This window comes from Sciurus vulgaris (genome assembly GCF_902686455.1).
Source record: "Sciurus vulgaris genome assembly, chromosome: 5".
NCBI lineage: Eukaryota > Metazoa > Chordata > Mammalia > Rodentia > Sciuridae > Sciurus > Sciurus vulgaris.
The window spans coordinates 111,935,479-111,947,802 of NC_136465.1; the positions used below are offsets into that span (position 1 = coordinate 111,935,479).

The window sequence follows — 12,324 nt, forward strand, 5'->3', positions numbered from 1 at the left end:
ACTAGTATTTTAGCACAGAAAACAGTTTTGACTGAGGAAAAATGAGATTTAATCTCATCTAAATTGTTTTTTAAAAATTAATTTTTTTGAGACAGGGTCTCACTGTTATCCAGGATGTCCTCAAACTTGCAATCCTCCTGCCTCAGTCTCCCAAGTAGCTGGGATTACACCTGGAGTTTTCTTTTTACTAATGTTTTGTGGACATGCTATATGACAGCAATTTATAAACCATGTTCTCAATGGAAATGGTGACACATACCTATAATCCCAACCACTTGGGAGGATGAAGCAGGAGGATCACAAGTTCTAAGCCAGTCTGGGCAACCTATCTTGGTTGCAAAAGGAAAAATAAAGAGGACTGGAGATATATAGCTCAGTGGTAGTACAACGCTGGGTTCAATCCCTGGCACCCCCCTCCACACACACATACACCAGTTCAAGTCCTTAAAGCATTGTAACACTCCAGCAAAATTCCAATCTACAACTATTTCTATAATGTATTGGTGACTCTTAGAAGCTCTTGATTGAATGAAGCATGTTTTCACCTTTGCTCATTTTGTATACCTCACATGGACTGCAGAAACTGAGTCTCAGCTTCAAAGGATGTTAAGTTGGAAGAGGCTTTATAGATCATCCTGTCCAATCTCCCCATATTTCACATGTGCAACTTGGAGCCTGAGGAGGAGAAATGTCCATCCAAAGTTATAAAGCTAAAAATGGCAGAGCACAGGATTAGGTCTTCTGTCTCTTTGTTAATAATTCAAAGTGTTTTAGTGAATTCTGGAAATTTCCAATTAGAATGTAAAATCAGTTTCTGCCTCTCCTCACTCTGTAATGTTTAGACTCATATAGATCTCTTTAAATAAAGGTTAAAGTTTTAACTGTCTATCTAGGAATGTTTTCCCTCCAATAAATCCCAGCAGAGGGCAGCAAACCTAAATATGAATTCCAGCACTTAAGATGACTTTAAAACACAGAGGCTGGCTACTAGGGAGGCTGAGGCAGGAAGATCATAAGTTCTAGGTCAGCCTGGGCAATTTACTGAGACACTGTCTCAAAATAAAAAACAAGAAGGGCATCATGAGGAACACGTATAATCCCAGCAACTCAGGAGACTGAGGCAGCTGTTCTTGAATTTAGGTCCTATCAAGAACAGCTTCTGTAAGTTAGTGAGACCCTGTCTTAAGATAAAAAGTAAAAATGGCAGGGGGAGTAGCTCAGTGGTATAAAGCCCTGGGTTCAATTCCCAGTACTGGAAGGAAAAAAGCTCACTCTTGCCTGGGGGCCTTTGTTCCAACTGCTGACTATTCTGGGAATATTTAACTTGTAAAGACAGGTTAAATATTCATGACTTCCAAGTCTTGGTTCAAATCTCACACATTAGCCAGGTGTGGTGGCGCATGCCTGTAGTCCCAGGGGCTCAGGAGACTGAGGCAAGAGGATCTCAAATTCAAATCTCACACATTAAAACTAACCCTGCATATACCTTGTTATACCTTCCCACTCCATCCCTACCTAGCATACTCATTCTCCTTTGCTTTATTCTATGTTTTCTATAGCATTCTCACTTTTTAACGAATTATATAATTTATGTATTGAGTTCACTGTGTCAAAATAATTACAACAAATTTAGTTTAATGATCTTAATTGATTTGTGATTTTGTGATTAATTGGATTTTGTAATTCTACAATTAGGCAACATACTATACTATAAAGTAAAGTGTGCTGATGAGCTGAGAAGAGGATATTGGTTTTATCCACAGAAAAGGGCTAAAGAAAGCAAAAACAAAAATGTGTGTTGGTCATTTTAGTTATTTTCATTGTAAAGACAGAATAGAAAAATAAGCCAGACATTTTGGCCTACACCTGTAATCAGAACTACTCTGGAGTCTGAAGCAGGAGGATCAAAAATTCAAGGTCAGTCTAAACAATTTTAGAGAGACCTTGTGTGAAAATAGAAAAGGGTTGTGGTGGGTGGGGTGGACTGGATTGGTTAATATGAGGTTCAGGTTTTTTTTATTTATTTTTTGTTTTGTTTTTTTGTACCAGAGATTGAACTCAGGGATGTTCTACCACTAGCTATATCCTCAGCCCTTTTTATTTTTTATTTTGAGAGAGGGTCTTGTTAAGTTGCTCAGGGCCTCACTAAATTGCTGAGGCTGGCTTTGAATCCCCATTCCTCCTGCCTCAGCCTCCTGAGTACTGGGATTACAGGTATGCACCACTGCAGACTGCTAGGTTCCTTTTTGTAAGAACCTAAAGCATCTGGAACTTCATTAGCATGCCCATTGATTGGTTTTATTTATTTGTTTGCTTGCTTTTTACAGTACTGGAGATTTGAACCCAGGGCTTGGCATATGATAGGCAAGTACTATACCACTGAACTATATCCCCAGCCCTCATGCCCATTGAAACTGGTCAGTTTGGCTGTTATCTCTGTCCTGGTATCTCAGAAGACCAGATAACACATTAGTTTTGGTTTGGTAAGGTGTAACTTTAGAATAAGTGACTCCGTTTTGATTTTCTTTTTTTTTTCTTTTCTTTTTTTTTTTTTTTTTTACTTTTTTGGAGGGACTATGTGCATGTGTGTGGTATTAGAGATTGAACACAGGAGTGCTCTATCACTGAAGTACATCTCCAACTTTTTCATTTTTTATTTTGAGACTGTCTCACTAAGTTGCCCAGGCTGGCCTGAAACTCATGATTCTGCCTCAGCCTCCTGATGACAATCATGCACTATGGCACCCTGCTCCATGTTTACTTTTGTACTGGTCTTCTGGGATCTAGTGCAGCAGCTTAGTTCAAAACAATGGCCTCCAATAATTTTTATTTAACAATTGTTTGGCCAGATCCAGTGATGCATACCTGTAATCCCAGCTACTTAGGAGACTAAGGCAGAAGGATCATAAGTTGGAGACCAGCATTGGGCAACTTATGGAGATCCTGTCTCAAAAAATAAAAATGGGCTGGGATTGTAGTTCAGTGATAGAGTGGCACTGGGTTTAGTTCACAGTACTGGAAAAAAACAAAAACAAAAACAAAAACTATCCTTTCACCAGAAGGCCCTCTAGAATATAATCTCCAGTTGGTTTTGTTCACATATATATTCCCTAAGCATCTAGATAATGTGCTAGACATACTTATGGAACTTATCTTAATTGAAAAACTACTAATTTAAGAATGAAATATTTAATAACAGATTAAGACACTAGTTATTCCAAATTCAGAATATTCTAGTACACAGTATGATGAATAAGCATTTGATAAGTGTATTGTAATTTGAAAGAAAGCTCCACAGGTATTTCCATAGGTGCCATTTGTTGTGAGCTGGCATATACCTTGAGTTCTGTCTGCTGTGTATCCAAAACCCAATTTTGCCTTCACTTTGCCTTTCTTACTTCCCTGGGCAATTTCGTGAGATCCTGTCTCAAAAGATAAAAAGAGGCGCTCAAGTTGTAGCTCTAGTGGTAAGAGTGCTTGCCTAGCATGTGTGAGGGACTGGGTTCGACCCTCAGCACCACATAAAAAGAAAAGAAAGGTACAGAAAATACAATAACATAAAAAATTAAAAAATAAAAAGAGCTGGGGATACGTAGCTCTGTGATAAAGCACCCCTGGGTTCAAGCCCCAGTACCAAAAAACAAACCAACCCCAACAGGTTTATTTAAAGGGTAGGTAAGAAAATGAGTAAAGAAAGTCAAACACAAAGGTGAAAGTAAAGGTTTAAGACCCGTTGGTGAGCATTAAGATCTAGAATAGGAAATAAGGCCTTCTCTGGAGATCCTTCAGCTGCGGAGAATGGGGTACCGGCAGCCAGGACAGAGCGTCGGTCGGGAAGGGAGGGACTCTGCGAGGTAGAACTGGCTGGAGTATGCGCCTCCCCCGAGGGCAGGCCAGACCAGGCCATGTAGGAAGCTGGACGACGAAGACTGATAGCGAGTCCAGAGCGCGGGGATGGGGCGGAGCGGGTGGCGGGAAGGACTTCCCTCCAGGGCGCGGCCGCCACCCCCTTTTACCTGGCTCTTCACCTCTCTAGGACTCTGTGCGCCTGACATCCCCGCACTTTCTAAAGGTAGCGCAGACACCTCGCCTTCCTCTACCTGCCAATCGCCGTCCCATCCCCTTCCCGGTTCCACCTAGCCAATTCTCTGGCTTTGGATATCTTCTCTCCTTCCTGGATCCTTACGTAGAGTTTGGTTTGAACTTTTGAACCCACCAATCAGCGCTGCGCGCTTCTCCTCTTTCCGCTGGCCGGGGCGGCCGGGCTCCGAGGCGGGGCCGCAGAGGCCGGGGCGGGGTCCAGAACCTGCTCTCCCGACACGTGATCAGAGGAGGGATATATATGGCCCATCCCCGCAAGTCCACCTCTTAGTACTTCTCCCCCGGACTCCTTGGTAGTCTGTTAGTGGGAGCTCCTGGTCGTCGTCTCCTCGCCACCTCCCGCGCCGCGCAGTCCTACAGCAACCCGTCATGGTGAGTGGGGGCCACCTGGCAATGGGGCGGGGAAGAGTTAGCGTCGGAAGCGACAACTGGACCCGCGGGCTGCACGTGGAACTGCCCCTGCGAGGGCTGCCGACGGCTTCGGCCGCCTCGCGTCAAATTGGCTTCCACCAGCCGGCCTGGAAAAGCCGAGTTCACCATTCTGACACCGCTTCGGGCTCGAAGATGCGTCCCGAAGGCTATCCTTGGTGGAAATAGGAAGCCCTCGATCCTTGTAAAAGGGCTTGTTCACCGGGCCCTGCCATCACTCAGGGAAGGGCAGGGCGCTTTCACGTTGGTCCCCAAGGACTTGGAGACACCAGATTTATCCCCACATTTCCCCAAATGACCTCACCTTCACACTGCCTTAGACATCAGACTCGGGAGCGTTCGGGCGCAGACTGTGCCAGCACTTCCGGGCGCTCCCTCCACGCCCTGTGACTCGCTGCTGAGTCACCTGTGGCCGGCTTTGGAGAGTACTTCCAGCTGCACCAATCCACCTGGAGAAGAACTCCTCCCTTGAAGGGAATAATTAACTGTCGCGTTGCCTAATCCTGCCTTCCTAGTGTTAATTTAGTGAAATGTTTACAGCTGAAGCTTTCTACTTAAACCTGCTTTCAGAAACAAGTCCGTAAAAGGATGTTTTCTTAGAAAACTAGAGAGTAGGGCTGGGCTGCTGCTCAGAGGTAGAAATTTGCCTAGCATTCTTAAGAATCTGGGTTCAATCCCCAGTAATGTGAAAACACACACATGAAACTGGGGCTGTGGGTGTAGATCACTGAAATAACGCTTTCATGACACCCTGAGTTCGATCCCCAACACCGGACGGGGAAGGAAAAAGAAACATGAAATTGAACACAACTTGAGCATTTTCTAAATAACTTCTCGGAAGTATTTGAAAAAACTAAGAACACCTGTTGACGGTATCAAAAAGCTGCCTGTTTTTTTGGTTTTCTTGGTACTGGGAATTGTACCCAAAGGCGCTTTACCACAGAGCTACATCCCCAGGTTTATGTTTCATCTTTTTTTTTTTTTTTTTTTTTTTTTTTTTTTTTTTTTTTTTGATAGCTCACTAAATTGCTAAGGACTGGGGAGTGGCTGGGTGGTAAATCGCCCTTGAGTTCCATTCAAAGTATCCATGTATTCAATGCTTGGAAACAGTATCCTTTAAAAAGCAGGAGGGGGGGGATATAGTGAGTAGCTGACCAAAGAATCTTCAGAGACTAACCACGGTTGTCAAAAGTGTATCTAACTGTAAACTTGCTTTGTATGCTTTTCACCGAGAGAGACCACAAAGATACAGGTAAAAGTGATTCAGAAACCATTGAAATTGTTTAAAGGGCTGGAGAGCAGAACAGCACACCTGTTTAGGCAAACTGATTAATACAAATGGTTTCTACAAGTGATGGTGGCTGTTTACCCAGTTAATGCTAAACTAAGTGGGTCACTTGCAGCCTTACTTCAGTCTCCCCAGTAGCCCAGAAATAGTGGAAAGCAAGCAGTGGCCACCGACTTTGCCTGCTAAGCTTCAAGAAAGCAATTTAAACCAGGAGCAGTGGCCCACGCCCATAATCCCAGCCATACAGGGGGCCTAGACAGGAGGTTTGTGAGCAACTTAGACACTGCCTCAATAAATATCAAAAGGGCTGGGGATGTGACTCAGTGGTTGAGTACCTGGGCTGTGGGTTTAATCCCTGGTACCAAAAAAAAAAAAAAAAAAAAGGCAGCTTAAACTGGTGATCAATGAAAGAAAAATTGGGAGCCAGGGTTTTAATTAAGTGCTTTGTTAGAATGAGTGGATATTCTTAGATACTGTATTTCTTTGATTCTGTTTGGGAATCATCATGGACAGATATTCTGGTTTTCTCCAGCTTTGGGGGGCTAGGGAGTTTCCAAAGTCCAGGTGAAGATAAACATGATGCAATAGCAAATAGTCAGGATCTCTTTAGAACAAACAACTCCCAATTCTCCCTATAGCTCCTAGAACTAGGCAGGTAGATACAAGTAATATAGAGCTTGCTGATGTGGTCAGGAGAGCTTCATTGTTTTATGGGAAAGTAGATGATAAATCAAGGGTTGTGAGTAATGGTTTTTTTATTGGGTTATGAAACTAGGCCCTTTGAGAACACGGCTGGTGTTGAGTTTTTATTTTTTAGTTTACTAGTTACAGCTTTTAAAAACTTGATTTTTACTATTCATGGAAAATAATGGGAGATTATTTAGTGTCAAAATTTTGAAAGTTCTCTGATGGTATCCAAATTAAGCTAATCTGACTTGTGAGAAAATATAATGAACAGGGCTGGGGATATAGTTCAGTTTGTAGAGTGCTTGCCTGTCAAGCATAAGGCCCTGGGTTCAAGCCCCAGCACCATGGGGCGGTGGGAAGGGGGGGGGGAGGAATATATATATGTATGTAAAATGAACACCTTTTTTGTTTTCCTCTTAAGTCTATGGGTACAGATTCTATATTCGTTGCCTTATTTTACCAAGCAGGAATGAATTTAGTGACTTCTAAATATCCCATTTTCATCAGAAAAGGAAAACAAATGGTTCCTCGCTATTCTTGAAACCAGATTTTTCAGTGCCAGAGATATATGTACATTCTGCTAGGAAACTGTCAGTTTCTTAAAGCATTGCACTAAAAGTCTTTGTAACCTTTTTTGACTTTATTAACACTCCCACCTCTCCAAGATGGGCTGATGGTGAAGGAAAAATTTTCTTTCTAAAAGTTAGATTCTTCCAAAGGGTAGAAAGGCATCCTCTGACCACATATTTTAAATACAGCTAGCTGCTGCTTATCTAGCATTTTTCTCCATGAGTCATGGCTGGAGTTTGCTGGTTTTAAAGGAGAAAAAAAAAAATTTTTTGTTGTTTTGTTTTGTTTGCACTGAAGATTAACCCAGGGGTATTCTACCACTGAACTATATATCCTCAATTCTTTTTATTTTATTTTTTTGTTTTGTTTTGAGACAGGGTCTCACTAAGTTGCCGGGCCTGGCCTTGAGTTTGCGATCCTATCTCAGCTTCTCTGGTTGCAGGGATTATGGATTGTACCACAAGACCTAACCAGAAGTTTTTGCCTTTTATTTTTTGCAGTGCTGAGGATGGAACTTGGCGTCACGCATGCTATGCAAGCACTCTGCCACTGAGCTACTACTTCCCCAGCACAAGTTCTTGACTTTTAAAGAATAGGATTAACAGGGACTAAGATGAGCTCCTGTGTTTAAATCACACGAAGAATATATTAGCCCTGGAAGGGGGAATTTTGCATTGCTCTAAGGAATCAGACATATTTCTCAGGAGCTGGGGAAAATTGTATTGCTAATTAAGCAATCTGTCATTTTAAAATTAAATCTGATCTTGATCTATAGTGACTATAAAGCAAGGGTCCAGTTTCATCTAGTTTATTATCTGGTCTTCCAATGTGTTTTCTCTGAATTACATCTTCAGTAAAGATTTTGCTTGTGAAATCGTCCCTGAGCAGGAGTAGCCTCCATAATGTCTTTGAAGGTTATTTAGTCATTTAGGTGTGAACCATTCCCAAGTTTCTCATCTGATGTGTCATATTCTGACATTTTCCTTTCATCCTCCCACAGCGTGAGTGCATCTCCATCCACGTTGGCCAGGCTGGTGTCCAGATAGGCAACGCCTGCTGGGAGCTCTACTGCCTGGAACATGGCATCCAGCCTGATGGCCAGATGCCAAGTGACAAGACCATTGGGGGAGGAGATGACTCCTTCAACACCTTCTTCAGTGAGACAGGCGCTGGCAAGCATGTGCCCAGGGCAGTGTTTGTAGACCTGGAACCGACGGTCATTGGTGAGTTGACTGGGTCTGTCTTGGGGTCACATATACATTTTCTCTCCCACCAGAGTTTAGCAGACTTATGCAGATTATTAATGATGGGTGGTTGGTTTCCTTTCCTTTTCCAGATGAAGTTCGCACTGGGACCTACCGTCAGCTCTTCCACCCTGAGCAGCTCATTACAGGCAAAGAAGATGCTGCCAATAACTATGCCCGAGGCCACTACACCATTGGCAAGGAGATCATTGACCTTGTCTTGGACCGAATTCGCAAGCTGGTAAATAGAGCTTTAAAGTGGGATGGATGGCAGTTTTCTTTTGCAGTTTCTTTGCAACTGAAATGAGATTTGGTCTGCTTACTAAGTTAACTGGGCTTCTTAACTGTATAGTCCTGGGTCATGGGAGGCAGGAGCAAATAATCTTTTGCCTCTAGATTCTATGTGTTTTATGAAGCAGATTTGTGGCAGTTGGTGATCATGCAGTAAGGACAATTTACCTGGTGTCAGGGTGAGAACCAGGGAGCCTTAACATTTTCACTAACAAAACAATTAAGCTTCCTTGCTTCAAGCTGAGACATACCCATTTTTAGATCATCTTAGTCACAATGTGTAGGTGGCTGACTCCTACATATAATGAATTGATTGTTCCTGCAATCCCAGCTACTTGGGAGACTGAAGGATTGCAAATTTATAGCCAGCCTTGGCAACTTAAGCCCTGTCCCAAAATTAATAAGGGCTGGGGATGTAGATCAGTAGTAGAGCACCCCTGAGTTTAATTCCCACCCAGTACCCCACGCCCCCCCACCCCCCCCCAAAAAAAAAATCTGGGCTTGTCCCTATATTAATGAAAGTTCAGGAATTGAGGGTGTAGTTCAGTGGTAGAACAATTTCCTGGCATGCAAGCGAGTCTGGGTTCAATCCTCAGCACTGGCATGGTATGGGGTGAGGCTGGTGAACTCAGAATAGAAGAAGCCAGTGTAGCATTGTCTAGAAACAGCAAGGGAAACCTCCCAAAAGAAAGCTAAAAGTGGAGTTGGGAGCTTCCTTATAACAGAAGCAAGAATCAGTCATTGAAACTTTGAAGTTTTAAGATGTGAACACAGAAAAGTAATACCCTGGCTTTTCTCCTAGATCTCGGCTGGTTCTGTGGCAGGAAAGTCTTAAGCCACTTTATTTGTATTAGGAAAGTTGTTAAGTGTGTTGTTTAGGTGATTTCAATTAAGAGCCTGGCAATCAGATGACTCCTTACTCCTTAGGCACATGGGCAGCTTGTAAGTAATTAACCAAAAATCAAGCATTGAAAGCTTGGGTAGAGTAGCTTATCAGGAAAATCACATTATATTAAACTCAGCCACAACTGCTCTGCTCTAAAAAGAATGGCCTTGCACCACCATTTATACCATTTATGGCTTCATACTTTTCTCAGATGTTTATCATAGGCTTCTCAGCAAAATTGGGTTAATGGTTCCTATGCTTGCAAGTCAAGCTTCAGTTATAAGCATGGTCTGCAAATCAGGAATGATCTGCCTTAAGGGACAAATAAATCTAGTAAAAGCCATTTAGGGTTCTGAGGTGATGTTTACTTTCAGAACAATTGCATTCGTCCTTTGTTATTCTATGTCTATAGGATGCTTAATGGATATAATCAGTAGACTAAGATCTCCCCCCCATACATTGATTTCATGTGGTTACTCAAGAGTATGGATCCACAAGATAAGTGAACTGAGGGATCAGTAAATAATGTTAACATATCTTTGACAATCTTTCTTAAAGGTGCTCAAAGATATGTTTGAAAGGTCAAAATTGTCCTTTCATTAGCAGTTTGCTAGTCAGGATATCCCATACAAGTGGGAAAACACCAATGATCTGAGATCTCAGTGAATTTGGTCGTGGTCACACAGTGAGGAACTGGTGAAGCCAGGTCCACACTCAGCCTGATTCTAGCACCAAAGCATTGGAACTTGACTATTCAGTTGTATTTCAACTCAGAAAGCAACTGCCAGGTCTTTGAGAGATCATCATGTTTGGCTGGTAGTCCCAGGCCTGTGATGACTCTCCAATTTAAAAGTTACCCATGCTCTGTGGCCATAAGAGCTGCCCTCCTGGTACTAACACTTGGACCTGTGTTCATTCCAAAGCTTGTGATTCCTCCTTAGGAAATGAAATTGCATTATTCCCCCAATCCCAGTTCTTTATTTTGAGACAGGGTCTCAGCTAAGTTGCTGAGGCTGACCTTAAACTTGAGATCCGCCTGCCTTTTAAGCAGATTTTCCCCTCAGTTTTAAAATTCTTGTTAGTAAGCTGGGTGTGATGGTACATACCTGTAATCCTATGGCTCAGGAGGCTGAGGCAAGAGGATCACAAGTTCAAAGCCAGCCTCAGCAACTTGGGCCCTAGGTAATTTAGTGAGACCCTGTCTCAAAACATAAAAAGGGCTAGGGATGTGGCCAAGTGGTTGGCCCTAGGGTTCAATCCCCAGTACCAAAAAAGTAACAAAATCTGTTAGCCTAATCATAGAGTCATAGAAGATAGAAGTTCAGATGTCTATTGATGATAACATTAACTCTTTGTTTTTCCTTTTGCAGGCTGACCAGTGCACAGGTCTTCAGGGCTTCTTGGTTTTCCACAGCTTTGGTGGGGGAACTGGTTCTGGGTTCACCTCCCTGCTGATGGAACGGCTCTCTGTTGATTATGGCAAGAAGTCCAAGCTGGAGTTCTCCATTTACCCAGCCCCCCAGGTTTCCACAGCTGTAGTTGAGCCCTACAACTCCATCCTCACCACCCACACTACCCTGGAGCACTCTGATTGTGCCTTCATGGTAGACAATGAGGCCATCTATGACATCTGTCGCAGAAACCTTGACATCGAGCGCCCAACCTACACTAACCTTAACCGCCTTATTAGCCAGATTGTGTCTTCTATCACTGCTTCCCTCAGATTTGATGGAGCCCTGAATGTTGACCTGACAGAATTCCAGACCAACCTGGTGCCCTATCCCCGTATCCACTTCCCTCTGGCCACATATGCCCCTGTCATCTCTGCTGAGAAAGCCTACCATGAACAGCTTACTGTAGCAGAGATCACCAATGCTTGCTTTGAGCCAGCCAACCAGATGGTAAAATGTGATCCCCGCCATGGCAAATACATGGCTTGCTGCCTGTTGTACCGTGGCGATGTGGTCCCCAAAGATGTCAATGCTGCCATTGCCACCATCAAGACCAAGCGTACTATCCAGTTTGTGGATTGGTGCCCCACTGGCTTCAAGGTTGGCATTAACTACCAGCCTCCCACTGTGGTGCCTGGTGGAGACCTGGCCAAGGTTCAGCGTGCTGTATGCATGTTGAGTAACACCACAGCCGTTGCTGAGGCCTGGGCTCGCCTGGATCACAAATTTGACCTGATGTATGCCAAGCGTGCCTTTGTTCACTGGTACGTGGGTGAGGGGATGGAGGAAGGAGAGTTTTCTGAGGCCCGTGAGGACATGGCTGCCCTAGAGAAAGATTATGAGGAGGTTGGAGCAGATAGTGCTGAGGGAGAGGATGAGGGTGAAGAGTATTAACCTTGCTGCTGCAATTTCACACTCCGTTATTTTGGATTTGTCTTATTTCTGTGTTTTAGCCCTGAACTATCAATAAAAGCATTTCCATTTTAAATGTCAAACTGGCCTCTGAATCTCAGTGAATATTTGACCCACTTAAGGCCAATTGAGGCTGGCAGATAAGCTTACCTGATGAGTTGACCAATATTGCAGGTACCTACTGTATACAATTTAGATCTGAATTGACGAGGGGTGATAAAATTTTATATTGTGTTGGTGCCTCTTAAACTAGAATGTAACGTGACTTTGAATCACCTATAGATATTAAAATACAGACTCAAATTCTGTAGAATTGAGTTGGGGCTTGAGAATACTATATTAGTTATGAGGACTTGCCATGTTAATTTGTTTTATACTTAACCAAAACCTGCAGTAGCACATATTGAATTAAAGGAGTTATTTGTTGGTGTAAGAAGATCTGAGACAAAATTACAATTGTCACAA

At 43.1% G+C, this 12,324-nt stretch overlaps 1 protein-coding gene across 2 annotated transcripts in view; it reads left to right on the forward strand.

Moving 5' to 3' along the window:
- The window catches only part of LOC306660898 (tubulin alpha-1C chain), a 32,843-nt gene extending 20,901 nt beyond the window's left edge, over positions 1 to 11,942 (forward strand). Inside the window, exons 1-4 of one of the 2 annotated variants that reach the window (XM_079139620.1) lie at positions 4,336 to 4,473; positions 8,076 to 8,298; positions 8,412 to 8,560; positions 10,867 to 11,942. In XM_079139620.1, the coding sequence (XP_078995746.1) occupies positions 4,471 to 4,473; positions 8,076 to 8,298; positions 8,412 to 8,560; positions 10,867 to 11,841 (1,350 nt within the window). In that variant the 5' untranslated portion in view covers positions 4,336 to 4,470 and the 3' untranslated portion in view covers positions 11,842 to 11,942. Of the gene's footprint in view, positions 1 to 4,335; positions 4,474 to 8,075; positions 8,299 to 8,411; positions 8,561 to 10,866 lie in introns of those variants that run through there. The other variant, XM_079139621.1, reaches the window with a different exon arrangement.
- The last annotated feature ends 382 nt before the right edge of the window (positions 11,943 to 12,324 follow it).